At 43.0% G+C, this 20840-nt stretch overlaps 1 protein-coding gene across 1 annotated transcript; it reads left to right on the forward strand.

The window, feature by feature from the left end:
• Positions 1-16249: 16249 nt before the first annotated feature.
• On the forward strand, positions 16250-17905 carry LOC143741753 (fish-egg lectin-like). The gene is made up of 6 exons (XM_077234150.1): positions 16250-16312; positions 16482-16543; positions 16640-16867; positions 17004-17212; positions 17305-17432; positions 17554-17905. Exons 2-6 carry the CDS (start codon positions 16483-16485, stop codon positions 17693-17695), a joined length of 768 nt encoding a protein of 255 aa, XP_077090265.1. The 5' UTR covers positions 16250-16312; position 16482; the 3' UTR covers positions 17696-17905.
• Positions 17906-20840: the final 2935 nt, after the last annotated feature.

The raw sequence follows: 20840 nt of genomic DNA on the forward strand, positions 1-20840 counted from the left end.
TGCAGCTCTCAATGGAGAATTTGCTCCAGGCCCCGGCTCAGTTGTTCCTGAGGTTGGCAGGTTATTCTAGAAGGTTTGTCCCTAATTAATCGGATATCACCCGCCTGCTGACTGATCTCACTAAAACAGGAGCACTAGATTTTGTTCAGTGGACAGAGCTGTGCCAACAAGCATTCACTCAGGTAAAAGGCTGCTGGTGGGCCAGATCACCCGTTGGTATCTAGCATTACAGCTATTTAAATTCACTGGGGTCTAAGGCGGCTGTAGATCCTCTCAAGGGGGAGGGTTGGGGCTGCAGGCTGGACCGTTCCCTGTCCTGAGTTAAACAATGGGGGTATGTGGCAGGAGGAATGTAATGAAAGGAATTTCAATAAAACTTCTCTGTCTATGTAGTAAAAAAGGAGTTGTTGTTTTGTTGTTATTTTTGTTGTTGTTTTTTAAATAGGTGCACCCTGACTAGAGAGAAAAAATGCTTTTTTGTTCCCTTTTGTCAAAATCTTCAACACCAAGATACGCTTAACCAGATCCATACACCACCTTACTTTAGTAGGAAAACATTTAGTTATAATGATGGCGTTTTGCATAATCCAGGGGCCTGTTTCAGAAAGGAGGTTAAGTGAAAACTCTGAGTATGTTAACCCTGAAATGAGGCAAACTCTGGGTTTTCTGTTTCAGAATGAGAGGTATGTCAAACCCGAGGAAGCAGAGTTAGTCAAGCCCGTTTCTGAAAGAGAGGTACCATGGTAACTTACTCTGTGAACCTAACCTGGTCGGTAGCAGGTTTTCTTATATAAACCTAGAGTATTTCTTTTAGTAAATGCATTTTGACTAGAGGCCCAAAGAGAAGGAAATGAATAGTTGAAATAAAGTCGTTATTCATGTTTGTTTTTGCGCACATCTAAATGAGTATTAGTTCAATAACTTACCTTTCTATGAGTTTTCACCTGATAATATAGCAGTGAATAAGAATTATACTTGTATTGACTCGGAACATGTGGACGTCTTTTTGTCGGGTGCTGTTGCCATGGTGTATCGTAATTTCGGAGCTCCATTGATCATGGCTTTTCATAGTCGTGGCGCACGTGCTTAACATAGGGCTTTCCCATCTCAGGGTAAGTCAACTCAGAGTTCAAGTTTTAACTCAGAGTTGGTTGAACCTCCTTATTAAAACAGGCCCCAGGGGCCTATAGCAGGAAGCAACACGAGAGGAGATGCGCTTGATTCCTGCCGGTTCCATAGTAAGAGCGGCGCGGCCAGAGTTTTGGGCACTGCGGCATATTAAATATATCACAAATAGTTTTTCAGCGTGAGAAATACAATGTGTGGCGGGAGAGCGTGACAAAAGACCGAAATGAGTGACTGTCACGCTCAATGCGTGACACTTGAGAGACCTGCAGATATGTTTCAGTTTAGTTTGTGCCAACCCTGGGTTTTATAGGCACCATGAAAGTGGTTTGGCCTTTAGCAGTGTTCTTCACCATAGTAACTTACGCTCCACGGCTAACCTGGTCTGGGGCAGGTTATGTTCCAGGTAAGAGGTTGCAAACCGAAGTGTCACTGATGCGATAAAGTCACTCCACCTGTTTCTACTCCAAATTAAAGGTCACTACATAGCAAATGATTTTTAAAGACAAAATCATCTGGCTTTTAGTAATGCTTATTTAGAATAATAAATTTGTATGATTTAGATATTATTTATGTAATTATTATAACCTTAATTGATCACACATGTACAATTTTAGTAATTTTAGTTCAATTATTATCACGCAGAGTTTGCATTACATATATAATGATAATGTAAATACGCTTTAGAATCAATAGATAAAGCTATAAAATGACTACATGTGAGCTTAAATGTTCATTTCTCTCTATACCTTTATCAACTGTATGAACTAACTTCACAACTTTTACTTGCACTCATATACAGTACTGAGAATTTTTTTTAGTTGTCCTCTTACATAGACAGCTATTTTCTTCTTGCTGTGTACATTTGTTTAAATTCTTAATATTTTAATACTTTATTTAATAAGTGAATTGCGCTGCTTGTCTCACGAGAAATGAATTTCAATGAGTTTTAAATGAGTTTCACTCTTTCTCAGCATGTAATTGGCTGTTCGCTGCTGATGTCACAACGACGAGAATACTTTTTGTGCGCACCCCACCCCCCCCCCCCCCCCCCCCCTTTATTTCAACTATTTATTTCCTTCTCTGTGGGCCTCGAGTCAGTTAGCGTAGTGTGATCGCGTAGAGCTACGTCACAGGTAGGCTCACTATTGGCCGACGCTGGTCATGTGTGTGATGCGTGTGACATACAACAACAGAAGCTTACGCTATTACACTAGTTAACTGACTCGAGGCCCAGAGAGAAGGAAATGAATAGTTGAAATAAAGTCGTTATTTTTGTTTTTTTGGCGCACAAAAAGTATTCTCGCCGTTTGATAAACTTAAAATTGAGCCACTGTAGTCTTATTTTAACGATGTCTTTAATAACTTTTCAGGGCTGGCATGTTTCAATCCCTAAAAAGCCTATGGAGGAGTAATCCAGCTCCCAGATTTAATCAAAAATATCTTAATTCGTGTTTCGAAGATGAACGAAGGTCTTACGAGGTTGGAACAACATGAGGGTGAGTAAATACTGACAGAATTTTAATTTTTGGGTGAGCTATCCCTTTAACAATATACCCAATATCCGGCTATGAGTAACCCACTTATAGCCAAAATAACCTTGAATTTGGTTACATGTCGTTTTTGCCAAAATAACTTGCGAGCTGTAGGATATTCCATCATTTAGGCAAAGTAAACAGTGATTACAAGGTGTTTATTCACTCATTGCATTTCTTTATTATCTAATTGATGACTAGTCTGTTCTCGGGCTATGGTTTCACTGACTGCCCAAATTTTGCCTTGTTTTAGCCTAGATGTCTGGGCTGTGTTTGGACGGCTATTAGACATCTTTTAAACACAAAATTGCTTGCTGGGACAAAGCGGGTTGAAAATCTGCAAATTTATACTTTAAATTAAAACTGCACCAACCAGTTCTGTTCTCATAAACAAACCATTTACAGTTAAAGGTTCCGTCCAGATGATTCATCTTGATTCTTCTTAAAAAAAAAAAATCTGTTGAAAGATACTTTTTGTGTTTGAGTACATCAAGTAAACATGATTTCACAAGAACCACACAACACAAAATTACACTGAGCTTGTTTGGTGTCATTTTTAAGACTCTTATATGAGCAATTGACATGGCTTGATGGTTATGTAATTAGTTGTGTAATTTCATTTGTATTTCTTTCACTTTATTAATTTCACGTGTTCACTTCACATGTTGCACGTTTTCATATTTTTTCGTGTAGAGTGTGCCAGGTAAAGCTGTTGATGTGGCAGACACTTTTGAACAGTTTGCTGGAAGTCTGGAAGCTACTGATGGCAATATATTAAAGGCATGTTATAAAGTTAAGCTCAGAAATAGTCATAGCTATGAAAACTTATTTTATCTATGAAGCCATCTGATATGGACAAAATAATATTTCATGTTAAAAAGATTAAGAATTTATCATTTTAAAACATGTTGGGTGAGCATGTTTATCTGATCGATTACACAACAAGGTTTTGTACTGTAAAAAACAGATTTCACTCAAATGACAATTCTCCCGCCATTGATTTTGCCAACATGTTGCAAAACATTGAGTTTGGAAAACAAATCTTTTATCTGTGGTGCGCAAACGCTATACATGATATACTATAGAACATCATATTCTTATGTAACTTGGATGTTTTACAGTATCTAATATCTAAAAACCATTAAAAAAAGGGGAAAAAAGAACAATAAAAGTTGACATTTTTTTCATGTTTCACCGATTCAATCTTATATGAAATAGCAAACTATAAGATGAGAGAAAAGGGGAAAAATATGTTACACTATTCAAAAGTTTTATTTAGGTAAGATTTCATTTTAAATGTATTCTTTTGATGGAAAGGCTGAATTTTCAACAGCCATTAATCCAGTCTTCAAATGATCCTTCAGAATCATTCTGATAGATTGATTTTGTGCTCAAGAAACATTTCTTATTATGAAATTTGAACGCATTTGATGAAACCATGATGCATGCCACAATGTAAAAGTGTTACTTTTAATCAATTTAATGCTTGCTGAATAAAATAATAGAGACAGAGACATTGACACACGACACAGCCTAAATGTTCATTAAAGTGGGAAGTTTTGTAATGAACAGCTGAGTACTGGAAAAACAGACCATATCAGAAGCGTGTTTAGTTTATTTAAAAAACAAGGAAACAACATGAAAAGCATGTACATAACCTGTTACTTGCATAATGATTATGTAATGAAATAATTACTTGTATGCTTTCACATTCTTTTCAAATTCAGTTTTTTTAGACAGTCTGCTGGTCCGTCACCAAGTACTTCGTTTCACTTAGTCGCATTGGCAAAGGCTGTGCAAGAACTAACCAAAGAAATGAAAAGAAAACACAGGCTATGTTCGAAATCTAAACCCTTAATCACGATTCCCTACATTGCTCCACTAATATAGTCCACTTGAAGGAGTGAATGAAAATGAGTGCCGATGCCCCTATATGAGTCTGACCAGGGGTGTGAATTACTGTGGCGGGGTGTGAAGTACCGAGGGAACGGTGGATTTGGAAACAGAGGACTGGTTAATGGACTGGGACACTCTCTCCCTGAATTAACTGTGCCTTCATCCACACTGCTGGTTTGAAAATCTGTGAAGTTACACTTTAATTGAAAATTGTTCCAAGCAGTTCTGTTATCATACAAACACTTCACAGTTAAAGGTTTGGTCCAGAAAAAAAAAACTGTTGACAGATACCTTTTGTGTATGTACAGTACATCAGAAAAACATGATTTTAGAAGAGCCACTTGACACAAAAATGCCACTGAACATGTTTGGTGTCTTTTTTTAGAGTCTTAAAGAACTTTTCACTTTCACTTTTCATGTGTTCACTTCACATGCTGCACGTTTTCATATTGTTTCGTGTAGAGTGTGCCAGGCAATAGCTGTTGATGTGGCAGACACTTTTGAACAGTTTGCTGGAAGTCTGGAAGCTACTGATGGCAATATGTTCAAAGCTCAAAAAATGGTTCCTCTATTCGAGGCGACCCAGCCCAAATAAATGTTCCAAGTCTAGCTACAAGGGCTCAGGCCTGGCAAGCCATCCCCGATGTAGGCGGGTAGGTGGGTATCGCGCGCCTCTCAGTAAGTTTCAGAGGCTTCTCGGTCTCATGGCCGCCGCATCGTCAGTACTCCAACTGGGGTTACTGTATATGCGCCCCCTTCAGCACTGGCTAAAGTGCCGTGTGCCAGCCCATGCATGGCGGTCAGGCCGCATGCACATTATGGTGAACCAGCGCTGTGTGAAAGCTCTGGTCCCTTGGAAAGCCCAGAACTGGTACCAGTTGGGTGTAATTACACTCAACCAGACATTTTGAGCCCCACTCATGCAAAGTTATGGTGGTGCTCTCCTTCTTACAAGAGCTTTTGGATGCGGGTCGCTCCCCATCCACGCTCAAAGTATATGTGGCAGCCATGGCTGTTCACCGTGCTCCTGTGGCTGGCGAGTCATTGGGGAGAAACGACCTTATTGTTCGTTTCCTAAAAGCAGCCAGGAGGTTAACCCCCAGATTTTATATTGTGGAGGTACCTTGTCTGCAGGCCAGGGTCCTCTCAGTATGATATTTAACCCGACAGTGTCTGGTTCTTATCTGTCTAGCAGGTTACTGTCCATAAGCACAAGTAGTTTTAGGACTGTTACGAGCCCCAGTTTATTCATGAAACCCGACTCTGTCTGGTTAGTGTCACTATGCTAACCAGACAGAGAAGAAGACTTATTATGGCTTGTTCTTTTGAGCCTCGGGTGTGTTCTCTAGGCTCAAGTTTATTCAGCCAGTTGCTAATGTGTGGCATTTTACATTGCGTCCCCACTGTGTATTTGCTACGCAATACGAAGTGACAGTTCTCAAAAGGGAATGTACTCGGTTACTAATGTAACCTCGGCTCCCTGAGAGTAGGGAACGAGTATTGCGTACCCAGCCGCACTATTGCAAACTGTCAGAATGTGTCGCTTTAGTCGATTTAAAACTGATATATTGGCCGAAATGAGTGATCTTTATAGGCTTAGGCCACGCCCATTCAGTCGCGCTCTGACGTACTCAGCGTCAAGTGAGTTGATTGGTTCGTGCGTCTGAGGCGTTCGGCCATTGGATGTGCAGTTGCCGCACCACAGCCAATGAGTGAGCTAAACACGCTCTGCCGTGTTTTGCTGTACAGCTGCACTGTGTTTTAAATTATTTCTTCAATATTTTGAGGAAAAGGAGTTTCCCCACTGCGTGTTTGCTATGCAATACTCGTTCCCTACTCTTTTCACTACTCGTTAGTAACCGAGTACGTTTTGTACTGTAAAAAAACAGATCTCACTCAAATGTCAATTGATTTTGCCAACATGTTGCAAAACATTGAGTTTGGAAAACAAATCTTTAATCTGTGGTGCGCAAACGCTATACATGATATAATATACAACATTAAAAATCATATTCTTATGTAACTTGGATGTTTTACAGTTTCTAATATCTAAAAACCATTAAAAAAGGGAAAAAAGAACAATAAAAGTTTACTTTTTTTTCATGTGTCACTGATTCAATCTTATATGAAATAGCAAACTATAATATGAGAGAAAAGGGTAAAAAATATTCAAAGGTTTTATTTAGGAAAGGATTTTAAAATGTTTTTGAAAGAAGTCTCTCATGGCTGCATTTATTTGATAAAGAAAAGTAAAAACAGCAATGAAGTGAAATATTAAAACTTAAGAGTGTTTCTATTTTAATTTGTTAAAATGTAATTTATTATTTTGACTGAAAGGCTGATTTCTGATCCTTCAGAAATCATTCTAACACACGACACAGCCTAAATGTTCAGCAATGTGGGCAGTTGTGTAATGAACAGGTGAGTACTGGAAAAACAGACCAGATCAGAAGCGTGTTTAGTTTATTAGACGCTAAGACTAGTCTTACAAGTTAGACACCAATTTTTTTTTCTTTAAGACTGTTGATAGCTTTTTTAAATCAGTTACATAAAAACGTAGATTAGCCTTATTTGATACCGAAAAGTAAAACTGACATCCCCCGACTAACTGCTAGTGGGTCACACTAACACTTCACCAAAAATGAAAATTCTGTCAGTATTTACTCACCCTCATGTTGTTCCAACCCCGTAAGACCTTTGTTCACCTTCGGAACACGAATTAAGATATTTTTGATGAAATCTGAGAGCTGGATCACTCCTCCATACTCCTACATAGGCTTCAAAAGGATTGAAACTTGCCGGCCTCGAAAAGTTATGAAAAACATCGTTAAAATAGTCCAAGTGACTACAGTGGCTCAATCTTAAGTCTATCAAGCGACGAGAATACTTTTTGTGCGCAAAAACAAACAAAAATAACAACTTTATTTCAACTATACATTTCCTTCTCTATTGGCCTCTAGTCAGTTAACTTAGTGTAATAGCGTAGAGCTACGTCACACCTAGGCTCACTATTGGCCGATGCTGGTCATGTGGGTGATGTGTGTGACGTACAACAACAGAAGGTTACGCTGTTACACTAGTGAACTTTTTCACTAGTGTAACAAAAAGAAAACACAGGCTGTGTTCGAAATCGCCCCCTAAACCCTTATTCACGATTCCCTACATTGCTCCACTAATATAGTCCACTTGAAAGAGTGAATGAAAATGAGTGAGTGAATTCGGACACTGAATGCACCGGAAGGGCTGCTGCTTTTGCATAGTTTGTGCTTGCTGTTTAATAACCATTTGAAACTTAGCAAGCAGGGAGCTCCATTAGGAAGATGAAAAAATTGATCTTGAACTCTGTCATGGAAACTAGCATGTATAAACTTTAATTAAGCAATTTAATAATCAAGCAAAAAGGAATTTATACATGTATGTGCCACAGTTTATTTTCATGGACTTTTAGTTTGTATTCATTAGTTCCTGTTTTCCTTTGTTTAGTTCCCTTCCGAGGGAACTCGCGATGCGACGATGACGTGACTGAGTCTGAAGCACTACTGTCAACTATTTCAATGGAATGAATGAAGCGTCACGGGCGGGTGACGTCATGACCAGCAAGATATAAAAGCACATCCGGTGCAATGCTCGCGTTAGCTTTTGTGCCTCAGCAAAGCGCTCTGTGTCAAAACTGTCTCTTATATTTATTGGTGTCTGTCTCTCATTTATATTGTTATTATGGCGAAACAACTATTTAAAGCCTGTGCTTCTCCTTGCCCTCGTTATATCAGGGGTGGAGATACACATGAGCTTTGTGTAGTTTGTTTGTGAGTGGAGCATGTGATGTCAGCCTACGAGGGGGCTGACTGTCAGCATTGTGAGCGTCTCCCGCTCCGCATGCTCCGCTCCCGTCTGTCTACATTTAAGGATGATGGACAGGCTCGCGAACCTCGTGGTTCTGGACCCGCGGCTGCCGACGCAGCTCGGAGAAGGCTAACTTGGGGTTCGCAAATGGATCTCTCGGCGGGGTTGGAGACGGGCTCTGCCTTATCTTCTCCTTTAACCGAGGGATCCATTGCTCTCTTGCCGGTGTCGGAAAACCACGCTACAGCTTCTTCTGCCCGGGAAGAGAGCCCGATGCTTCGGTGCTCTAGCTCTGAGGAGGTAGAGTTACTGAGCATCGATGAGAGTGACACAAACACTAACAAAGAAACACTAAGGGGAGAGGATTGGCCATCCCTCTCCCCAGCATATGAGGAGCTTATTGAGGTGATATCTCGTGCTGTAGATAAATTAAGTATTGACTGGCCAGCAGAAAAAAGAGATTCTCGTCCTAAAAGCAAATTAGACAAGCGTTTTCTCACTTCTAATGTTTCATCTCAATCACGGGCCCTTCCATTCTTTCCTGATCTACATAGTGAGCTATGTAGATCATGGAATAAACCATATTAGTCACGTCTTTTTATTCCCCATGTTCACACATATTCAAATATAATGGGGCTGAAAGATTTTGGTTATGGGTCGATGCCCCCAGCGGAACAGACGCTCTCGAGCTATCTGTCTCCTGGGTCAGCATCGTCCCTGAAGGATCCTGTGTTGCCGAATAAACCACTAAAAACCACATCTAATTTAGTGGGTAAGGCTTATATGGCAGCAGGTCAAGCTGGAGCCTGTCTGCACACGATGGCAGTGCTCCAAGCCTATCAGGCAGATCTGCTGGGGGATATCGATAGGAGTGAGGGAGTTAGTCCCGACGAAATTCGAGAACTTCGTCGGGATACAGATCTTTCTGTCAGAGCTACGAAGGAGACCGCCCGTGCTATTGGGCGGTCTATGGCAGCCCTCGTAGCTACTGAGAGACATCTTTGGTGAAATCTTGCAGATATTAAAGATAAAGATCGGGCTTTTCTTTTAGATGCCTCTATGTCTCCCTCTGGTCTTTTCGGTGACTCTGTGATTTCGGTTGTTGAAAGATTTCAAGAAAATAAAAAACAATCTGAGGCTTTTAAAAAATTCCTTCCTTGCCGAGTCCATCCCCCTGGGGATTCTGGGCGTTAGCATCCCCAGCCAAGCTCCTCGCACCGTGTGCAACAGAAAATAAGTGTTGCGTCTCGTGCTCCCCCAAATAAATCTTGGGGACCGAGCCAACACTCTCAGCCGAAGTCGGCTAAGTCTAAGCCGGATCTGAGGACCGTACTTATGGCTAAGAAGGCTTCGGCTCAGAAAAGGTCCTGACGCCATGTACGTCAGACCATCGAGGACAGCCCCAACCGGGGTGGAGCGGTGTACACCTCAGAATAGGTACACTTCGGGGTCCTCATGGGACCGGTCTGCCAACCCCGCCACCCTTGGTGCTTCGGGGCGCAGTGGTATCCAGCGAAAGTTCGCCGCAGTGTCGACTCGACATTGCGTCGGACGTGAGCCCTCTGAGGGGGGCTCAAAAACATTCAGTTTGGTTGTTTCCTGCCAATATGCTTCAGGTCGCCGAAGTGGCTGTTCCTTTAACACCAGAGGCCAGTCTCGAGAGACTGGTACCCTTAGTAGATTTTCTAACAGAGTGGAAGAATCTGGCGAATATATCTCCTTGGGTCCTGCAGATAATAGAGAAAGGTTAGAGAATCCAATTTGGCTCTCCTCCGCCTCGTTACAACGGGGTGTTACTCACGGTAGTACATCCCGAGCAGGCTCTGGTAATGGAGCAAGAAGTAGAGTCTCTCTTAGCAAAGGGAGCTATAGAACAGATGTACTCCCCCGACAGAGATTCTGGGTTTTACAGCCGATACTTCATTGTTCCAAAAAAGGATGGGGGGTTGCGTCCAATTTTAGATCTCCGTTTGCTGAATCGTGCAGTCATGAAAATGAAATTCAAGATGCTCACACTCAAACAGATATTGACTCAAATCAGATCCGAGGACTGGTTTGTCACGATAGATTTGAAGGACGCTTACTTCAATGTCTCCATCCTCGCTCAACACAGGAAGTTCCTGAGGTTTTCTTTCAGGGGCAAAGAATACCAATATCGGGTGCTTCCATTCGGTCTAGCTCTGTCACCCATCTTCACTGTTCAAGAAGTGCGTAGATGCAGCTCTGGCCCCGCTCAGGCTGCACGGCATACGCATTCTGAACTACATCGACGACTGGCTGATTCTGGCGGAATCAGAGCAGTCAGCGGTTCGGCATCGAGATGTCGTTCTCGCTCATATGAAGAAATTGGGGTTGAGACTCAATGCCAAGAAGAGTGTGCTTTCTCCACTACAGAGAACCACTTTCCTTGGTGTGGTATGGGATTCAGTCACGATGCGGGCCACACTATCGCCCGTTCGTGTAGCTGCTATCATCAAAGCCACAAAAAAGTTGAAGCTAGGCCAGTCACACACTACGAAACAGTTTGAGAGACTGTTAGGCCTCATGGCAGCAGCGTTCAATGTGATCCCCTTTGCTGTGATCCCTGCTGTACATGAGACCTTTGCAGTGGCGGCTTAGGACCAGAGGGTTCTCCCCGATGGGAAACCCACTTCGTATGATCAAGATCAAGTGGCGGTGCATCCGTGCCTTGATTATATGGAGGAAAAATTGGTTCCTGTCCCAGGGTCCGGTGTTGGGAGCTCTTTGCCATCGAGTTGCTATCTCGATAGACGCTTCTCTCACCTGCTTGGGAGCGGTAATGGAAGGCCGCTCAGCTCAGGGTCTGTGGAGGAACCATCATCTCTCTTGGCACATAAATTGCCTGGAGATGATGGCGGTCTTCAATGCGTTGAGACATTTCCTCCCAGATCTGAGGGGCCATCATGTGCTCGTCCGTACAGACAACACATCGGTGGTCTCTTATTTAAATCGACAGGGGGGTCTGCGTTCGCGTCCAATCTGCAAACTGGCACACCAGATCCTCTTGTGGTCCCTCGGGAAGATACTCTCCCTGCGGGTAGTGTATATCCCAGGGCACCAGAATATAGGAGCGGACACCCTGTCGAGGCAGGGGCTGAGGCCAGGGGAATGGAGACTCCATCCCGTGGCGGTGGAGCTCATTTGGGAATTTTACAGCCAAGCAGAAGTGGATCTGTTTGCGTCTCAGCATACGATGCACTGTCCACTTTGGTTCTCCCTCACGCATCCAGTCCCCTTGGGGTTGGACGCTATGGTACAGATGTGGCCGAAGCTACGTCTGTACATATTTCCCCCTGTTGCTCTGCTCCCAGGAGTTCTGAGGAGAGTCCGCCAGGACGGAGTAAGTCTATTATTAGTAGCTCCACGCTGGCCGAGTCGAATTTGGTTTGCGGACCTAATTCATCTCCTCGACGGCCCTCCTTTCGAGATACCTGTCAGGAGAGACCTTCTGTCTCAGGCAGGGGGCAAAATATTTCACCCCCGGCCGGAGATTTGGAACCTATGGGTTTGGCCTCTGAGGGGGCCCAACTTTTAGAGAGTGGTCGCTCGACTGAGGTCGTTGAGACCATTCTTAGCTCCAGAGCTCCAGCCACGAGGAAATTATATATACTTAAGTGGAAAGTTTTCACGTCTTGGTGTCACCAACAGCAGCGAGATCCAGTTAACCGTTCAGTCAACACAGTACTTGAGTTTCTCCAGTCTCGTTTCACGTCAGATTTATGTCCTTCTACCTTAAAGGTTTACGTGGTGGCCATTGCGGCTTTAATCATATCTGCATATGAGGTCTGCATTTCGAACTAGGGTGCCGGCATGGGATCTGGCAATAGTTTTGGAAGGCTTGTCTGGGGCTCCCTTCGAGCCCCTAGAGTTAGTTTCAGAAAAATTTCTGACATTCAAGACTATCTTTCTGTTAGCCATTTTGTCCCTAAAAAGAGTCGGAGACCTTCAGGCTCTTTCTGTGTCTCCCACCTGTTTGGAATTTGCACCAGGTATGATTAAGGCGTTCTTATACCCTAAGCAGGGTTACGTCCCTTAGGTGCCAACCAATATTCCAAGGCCTATTGTACTGCAGGCATTCTGTCGTCCTCCGTTTACATCTTCGGACCAGGAAAAACTGAATCTCTTGTGTCCAGTTCGAGCACTGGACACTTATGTCCACAGGGCTGCCCCGTGGAGGAGATCTGATCAGTTGTTTGTCTGTTTTGGTTCACCTAAGAAAGGTCTTCCTGCTTCTAAACAGACAATCAGTAAGTGGATAGTCGAGGCTATTTCTCTTGCAAATGAGTCCTCTGGCCAGCCATGCCCTTTGGTGGTCAGAGCTTACTCTACCCAAAGTATGGCGGCCTCTAAAGCCCTCTTATCAGGAGTTTCCCTTCAGGAGGCCATGACGCTTCATTCATTCCATTGGACTAGTTGACAGTAGTGCTTCAGACTCAGTCACGCAAAGGCGTTCCCAAAGCGTCATCGACGCATCGTCTCGTTCCCTTCTCAGGGTACTAGGGTTACAGACGTAACCTGAGACGTTTTCCTGACACTCTTTAGTTGCTATGGCTATTGATATGATTAGTTATTTCAGTTCAGCTGTATCGTCAATTACCTTGTTTGAATTAGTACTTAAGTTCCTTTGGTTCCTCAGTTCTTTGTCGGTTGCTGTTTGTGTTTGGTACACTCTGTTACTTGTGTTGTCTTGATGTTCTCATTAAATATCTTCATACTGGAACTTGACTAGTTTTCATCTTTGGGACTTTCATTACGTGAAAGAACAACCATATGATAATGAAACCATCAAATCACTGTATTGGATTAGGGCAAACTACATCCATCAAGTAGACCTCCCAGACATGCAATGACTAAAAGGATGCGATTCTGATATATGTCTGGAGAGAGTCTACCCCTGATCTATACCACAGCCAGACCCAGAGCCCAGCCCACCATCACCTTGCACTGTGGAGATTTCGCCCGAGCCCCCTGCAGACGGAGAGCGTCCGCCCGGTGTGAGGAAGCAGCCTGTGACGACAGCGCCAACCATTGCCCTGAAGCCGATGCCCCAATATGAGTCTGACCAGGGGTGTGAATTACCGTGGCAGAGGGAATGGTGGTTTGGACATGGAGGACTGGTTAATAGACTGGGACACAGAGGTGCTGTCTCTCCCTGAATTAACCTTCTTCCGCACTGCTGGTATGAAAATCTGTGAAGTTACACTTTAACTGAAAATTGTTCCAACCAGTTCTGTTATCATACAAACTCTTCACAGTTAAAGGTCTGGTCAAGAAAAAAAAACTGTTGACAGATACCTTTTGTGTATGTACAGTACATCAAATAAACATGATTTTAGAAGAGGCACTTGACACAAAAATGCCACAGAACATGTATGGTGTCATTTTTTTAGAGTCTTAAAGAACTTTTCACTTTCACTTTTCATGTGTTCAGTAATGCTGCACGTTTTCATATTATGTTGAAGGCTTGTTAAAGTTAAGCTCAAAAATAGTCATAGCCCTGAAAACATTGAGTTTGGAAAACAAATCTTTAATCTGTGGTGCGCAAATATGAATGACTGAACAACATGAAAAATCATATTCTTAAGTAACTTGGATACCGTAAATAATATCTAAAAACCCATTAAAACTAAATAAAGAACAATAAAAGTTAACATATTTTTGTTCATGCATCACTGATTCAATCTTATATGAAATAGCAAACCATACGATGAGAAAAATGGGGGGAAAATGTGATACAAAATTTGATAAAACAAGTAAATCAGCAGTGAAGGGAAATTAACATTTAAAAGTACTTTTTCTATTTTAATTTGGTGAAATGTAATTTATTCTTGTGATTGGAAAGGCTGAATTTTTTTTCAGCAGCCATTACTCCAGTCTTCACATGATCCTTCAGAAATCATTCTATGTTGATTTTTCTTATGAATTTTGAAAACATTCATGGTGCTTAATATTTTTGTTAAAACCATGATGAATGTTACAATGTAAAAGTGTCAGTTGATCAGTTTAATGATTGCTGGATAAAATAATAATTGATTTCCTTAAAACACACGCACGCACAGAGAGTGTACTGGAAAAATCAAAGCTGACCAGACCATAGAATCATTGTTAGTGTTATTTAAAAACATAAAGAAATGTTTTTCTCTATAATTGTTGTTTCAAAAGAATCTTATCCTGTTTTATTTTCATAATAGTTATGAAATAATTACTTGTATGCATTCACTTTCTTAAATCTGAGGTAATCAGTTACATAAAGTGTAAGTTAAGAAATTTAGTTTAAGCAAGCAGAACTGGCAGATTTTTATTTTGTATTCATACATTTAATTTGTCTGAACTTGAAATATTTTAGTAAGCTAATTCATACATTTAACTTAAAATGATCATGTTGATGGTGTGAATGAGGACTGAAGAGGAGACAGAGGAAAGCGAATGGGTGGAGGGATGAGGCTCAGCCAAAGACCCCGATGTTCATGGCAGAGGCAGACTGGTGGCTGACCAAGGCGAAGCCTTAGGGACGGCAGTCCCAGGAGGAGCCGATGGAGCAAGGAACCATGGTGGAGCTGACCAGTCGACGGGCCGAAGTGGAATAATGAGCTCGGAGGTCCAAGGTGGAGCCAGAGGATCCGGAGATGGGGCTAAGGATCTGTCTGAAGTCAGTGGAGAAGGAGGGAGTGGGAGGCTAAGCGGGGCCATTAGCAATGAAGGAGACTTGTTCGATGAAACAGACTTGGCGCTGGGTGTGACAAGTGGCGATGAAGGAGACTTGCAGCTGAGCAGGACCTGTGGTGATGAAGGAGACCGGAGACTGGATGGGATCAGCGGGGCCTGGAGGTCTTGAAACATTGCATTATCCTGATCATTCAATAAACAGTTATAGGGGACCCATCTCATAGCACGCACCTCAATGACCGGGTGTGGAAGGGGGTCCAATTCTCTGATCAGACTCCGTGATTAATTTGGGCGCACAATCTGGGTCTGCAGTGGGCTTTGGCTCATAGTCCGTGGTGAGAGTGTCGTGTGACTGGATGGGCTATGTGTCATGAGCTAAATCAGGTGTGGATGCTGGGCAGTTGAGATCCTCCTTGACCTACTTGTCTCTATTTTATTTAAATAAAAATAAATAAATAAAGTAAAACCATGGGTCACCATAAGGGATTTATAATGAAAATAGTAAGGGCCAAGCCGTAAACATTTATTTTAAGAGTATAGCCACAAGATGTAAACAAGATGTTATCAAATATAACTTTTGACTTTCAACTTTTTTTTAAGATTTAAAAAGAAAAACAAAGTTTTAAAAGAAGAATTGAATTGCTTTCAGATAATTATAAGCTTGATATTTCTTCTTTTAAATACCCTGAAAATTGTCCATTGTAAGTGCCTCCCCATAACCTTTTCTGAGGCTTTATGAATTCAGTTATGTAATTTCATTGCAATTATTGTTAAATTGCATTACAGTACATCAGAATGACTTTACCACAGAAGGTGAGGTTTTTATTTTCTTGTTGGGTTTTAATTGAGGTTTACAATTTATATTAAACAACCTTGAACCAGGTTTTAAGCATCACATGTTATTACCAAACATTTAAAAAAAAAAATCCAAGTTCATCATAGGTATGTGACGATGGCATGATGGCAAACGTGTGCACGTGTGGAGACAAAAACTATTCAGTCAATGAATTCATAAGAACCAGTGACATAAGAGTTCTTCCCTAATTCTGCTCCACCCAGAAGATCTTGATCCACTGCATAATTCTGTAAAGCAGGGGTTTTCCTGATCAGGAAACAAACTACAGCTATAAAACCAAACCTAGCAGTCATTCACCAGCATCTCCAAACATTGTGGTTGTGAGAAGAGGACTGCTGAAACCAGCTGACACGTCTAAGATCAAGAAAAGGTTGGTTTGGTTTCAAACAAAATAATTATGCTGGTTTATTTGTTTTCATTTTTAAAAACATATTTTTATTTTTATTTATTTATTTATTTGTAAAATTTAGGAAGACTTTACATCATGGACATTTGATTTCTGTTTATGTACATGACGAGACAAATACTCTGTGTTGCAGCATGATGAAAGCTTGTCAGTGCATCCTGCTACTCTTCAGCTGCCAGATTCTTTATACTCGAGGTAAAGGATGAATGTGTGTTTGGGGATTCAGAATCATATCATGACACTAACAATTCCAGAATAATTCAAATGAACCCAAACCAAATATTCCCTTAGCTTTAGAGTGTGAAGTGATTCCTGGTACCCTGAGGCAGATTGATGCTGGATTAGGCTTAGTGGGTGGAGTCAACAATGACAATGAAGCTTTCCTATTTCTGGGAAACAGTTTTACAAGAATAAATGCATCACTGAAGCACATTACTGTTGGACCTGCTGGACAGTTTGGAGTGAGTCCAACAAACATAGTCTTCAAGTTTCTGAGCGGAATCTTCAGGCAGATTCAAGGTAAATAATAATGATGATAATAATAATAATAATAATAATAATAATGAAAATTAAGCTCAAGATGCTGAATACAGATTTTCTTATCCGTCCATATTTGGTCTGACTTCTCCCTTCAATCTTTTTATTTCACTGTCAGGAGGTTTAAAGCAGGTGGATGCTGGAAGTGAGATTGTTGCAGGTGTTACTCCAATAGACGACATATTCTGCTTTAATAAGGATGTCAACAGCAATGGGCCATCTGGAATTATTCCTTGGACACAAATCACAGGAAGGCTGAAGTACTACAGCTGTGGCCCGTACAGCTGTTGGGGGGTGAACTCTCAAGATAATGTGCTCCTCAAAAGGGTAAGAGTGGAAGAGTTTGAACAAAAAGGAAAAGCATCAGGAGTAATTAGTTTTAGTCAAGTGAGTTGTTTGTATCTTGTTGTGTTTCTCAGAATGTGACGAGTTCTTCCTGTGGGGGGTCAGCTTTTTGGGACGCTGTTAATGGATCTTTGTCTATGGTCGAAGTTGCCACTGATGGCAGCGTCTATGGTGTCGACTATCAGGGGTCTTTGATGCAAAGGTGAGCTGAAAATAGCACTGAAAGCTTGTTTTGCTTAATAAAACTGTTTAATATGAAAGATAAAATTCAAGAATGATTTTCATTTATTACAAACCATTATCTTATTATTTATCTTTTATAGAGTCGGAGTCAATTCAACAAATCCCGCTGGCACGGGATGGCAAATTATTGTTGTCTGTCCCTTTGGCCACAAACATGTGACCTTCGATTTGGGGAGGCTGTGGGTCATCTGTGTTGATGGATCCATCAGAAGATGTACTTGAATGTCCATCATGCATCTCAGAGGAACACAATGATCATTAAGTAGACCTCTGAAAATAAAGCTGTTTTTTACTTTCTTTTCTTTCTGTTTCTTTTCTTTGCTGTTTAGCCAATGGAAGTTTGAATTTTGTTTTATGTTTATTGAAGTTTGACATATAGTTTTGTTTTGCATTTACGTACCAATAAAGGTTCAATTAAAATGTACAAAAAAATCATTTTTTTCTTTATAATCAACTGACCCTTCGCAAAGACCCGCCCCCCTTAGTTACTGTCGCTATGTCCGACAAGCTACGCCGCTCTAACGCACACACCATGTTCTCTTATGAGAGTATCTCTCGTACTGCTTAATATCTTACGCCATTGGGAAAACCTCTTTTCCACGAGATATTGAAGCCAAAAACTATCCTTAATTTTGAATTAATGAAAAACGCTGTGCGGCAGCATGCTGACACAGGCAAGACGGCTCGCGCGCCTATTGGCTGCCCTGCGGCAACAGCAGCAGCCTATCGAGAGAGGCCCTGCGTGACGTGATACCCAATGGGGGTGCTTCGCCTGTAAATATAGCTCGATTAGGACCGCCGAGATCGACAGGACCGCCATTTCATCTGCGTTTCCCGCCTGGGTAAGGATCATGCAGAGCGAGCGAGCTATTGCCATGGTGACTCTGAGCACTCGCCTGGCATTTTTTCTCCGAGTCTGCACTCCCGCCCGCTGTAGTGCGGCGCCTAAAAGGCCGTACTCAGCGGGTCCCCGAGCCTTCTCCAGCCCATGAAAGCTCGCCGGTTCGCCCGCCAGCTTCACCAGCTTCAATCGAGTCGCACACTGACGGACAACGGCCGCCGCGCGCCGCCGCCTCTGCCATTATGACGACGAGATAGCTGCATCTGTAGAGAAGGCCAGCTGCTCCATCCTGGCGTCGGACAGTGAGGATTAGGCGAGCTCTGTGGACCTCCCACACTTCTGCCCGCGAGTCGTCAGGGAAATGGGCCAGCATCAAAACCGGCGGCTAGCTTTCTTTACGTTATAAGAAAGCTACCCCGCCCCCGCCCCCCGTGGGCGTGCGTCACCGGCGAAATGACGAAAGAGTGTGTTTTAGTCCCGCCGAGGGCGGACCAATCTCCATTTCTCAAACATTTCTCAGCTCCTCTTAGTTTGAGCGGCTGAAAATGTCAATATTGCAGCAATGAGCCTGTTGTATAACACGCACGCCTGCAAACAAACGCCGACACACATAAAACTGTGATGACGCTCTTTTATCCACTCAGGCAAATTTCCCCCTGTGGCTCAGTGGCGAAACCCAAAGCCTTTGCACGGGATCCCCGTGTTCGATCCCAGCTCTCGCAGCATATAAAATTTAGTCTCGCCGCGGCCAGACATGCACCCAAACTTTTCGCTCGTTCAGTTCCAAGAAAATCCGACTGTTCCAGTGTATTTTGCAGTAAACAAGCCGGTACCATGGCCCGCTTGCCTGCACACAAATGCCGTTTCCACGGCGACCCAGAAAAATCATATAAGCAGCAAGTGTTGTAAGAATGCCCACGTCTCAGTGCCCATTCCCACACACAGACACAGCCCGCCACAGTTCAGGGCTAGCACAAATAAAATCGACTCATGTCGATTGTGCAAAAAATGTAGTGAATGTGCCCACGACACAGTGCCCACAAACACTACACAATGCGTGTCCCACGGTTTCTGTAAAAACGAAACCAACACACATTCAGTCAGCACAAGCCGACGGTGTTCTCAGTGCAGTGAGTGTGCCGCGGCCAGAGCCCGGATTTCATTCTACCTCTAGCTATTCACGCAGATCCGTGGGCAAAGCTTCCCGGGGTATCAGAATGGGTGTTGAACACTATAAAAACACTATAATTCGCTACAGTTCGGTCTACGTCCCCGCCGTTGCACGGCGCAAGTCGAAACCACGGTAAACAACGAAGTATCTCATCTACCTCGAGCCAAAATAGCGAAATTACTGAGCAAAGGGCCCATAGAACCTTTATCTCAGAGCGAAGGGGGGCTATACAGCAGATATTTTCTGGTACCGAAAAAAAAGACGGGGGTCTCAGACCCATTCTAGATCTACGGCAGCTGAAAAGAGTGCTTGTAAAGCGCCAGTTCAGAATGCTGACAACCAGGAAAATCCTTGCGCAAGTTCGCCAGGGAGACTGGTTTATGTCAATAGATCTGAAAGACGCCTATTTCCAAATACAAATAGCGTCACGTCACAGGCAATTCTTGAGATTCGCCTTTGAGGGCCAGGCATATCAATACACAGTCCTGCCGTTCGGCCTGTCCCTAGCACCCAGGACATTTCGGAAAGGATTGACAGATTGATAGCTCTTTCTCGATTCTGTGGGTGGTGTTGCATGGCCGTTCTTAGTTGGTGGAGCGATTTTTCTGGTTCATTCCGATAACGAACGAGACTCCGGCATGCTAACTAGTTACGCGGCCCCGAGCGGTCGGCGTCCAACTTCTTAGAGGGACAAGTGGCGTTCAGCCACACGAGATGGAGCAATAACAGATCTGTGATGCCCTTAGATGTCCGGGGCTGCACGCGCGCCACAATGGGCGGATCAGCGTGTGCCTACCCTGCGCCGAGAGGCGTGGGTAACCCGCTGAACCCCGCTCGTGATCGGGACTGGGGATTGAAACTGTTTCCCATCAACGAGGAATTCTCAGTAAGCGCCGGTCATAAGCTCGCGTTGATTAAGTCCCTGCCCTTTGTACACACCGCCCGTCGCTACTACCGATTGGGTGGTTTAGTGAGGTCCTTGGATCGGCCCCGCCGGAGCTCCTCGCTGGGTTCTGGCGGAGCGTCGAGAAGACGATCAAACTTGACCATCTAGAGAAAGTAAAAGTCGTAACAAGGCCCGCCATGGCAACACCCATTCATGAGTAATTTAAAAAAAAAAAAGTATAAAAAATTTTTTAAAGTATACTCTGATACTCCCAGAGTATCAGAGCCCGAGCTTCAGCTGACGCTGCGTGTTCAGCTCCTCCAGCTTCCACACTGAGCTCCTCAACCTCCAGGATGACCAGAGCTACTTGCTCTTCCTCCTCAGGCTCTTGATCCTGTGATCTAGCCCTGTAAGCTCTAAAAATTATATCACGTCCTTAAACCTCTGTCTATCACTCAAATCCTTTCCC

Source organism: Siphateles boraxobius, unplaced genomic scaffold (genome assembly GCF_051911475.1).
Source record: "Siphateles boraxobius isolate OS27281-9 unplaced genomic scaffold, OSU_SipBor_1 19, whole genome shotgun sequence".
NCBI classification, from domain to species: domain Eukaryota; kingdom Metazoa; phylum Chordata; class Actinopteri; order Cypriniformes; family Leuciscidae; genus Siphateles; species Siphateles boraxobius.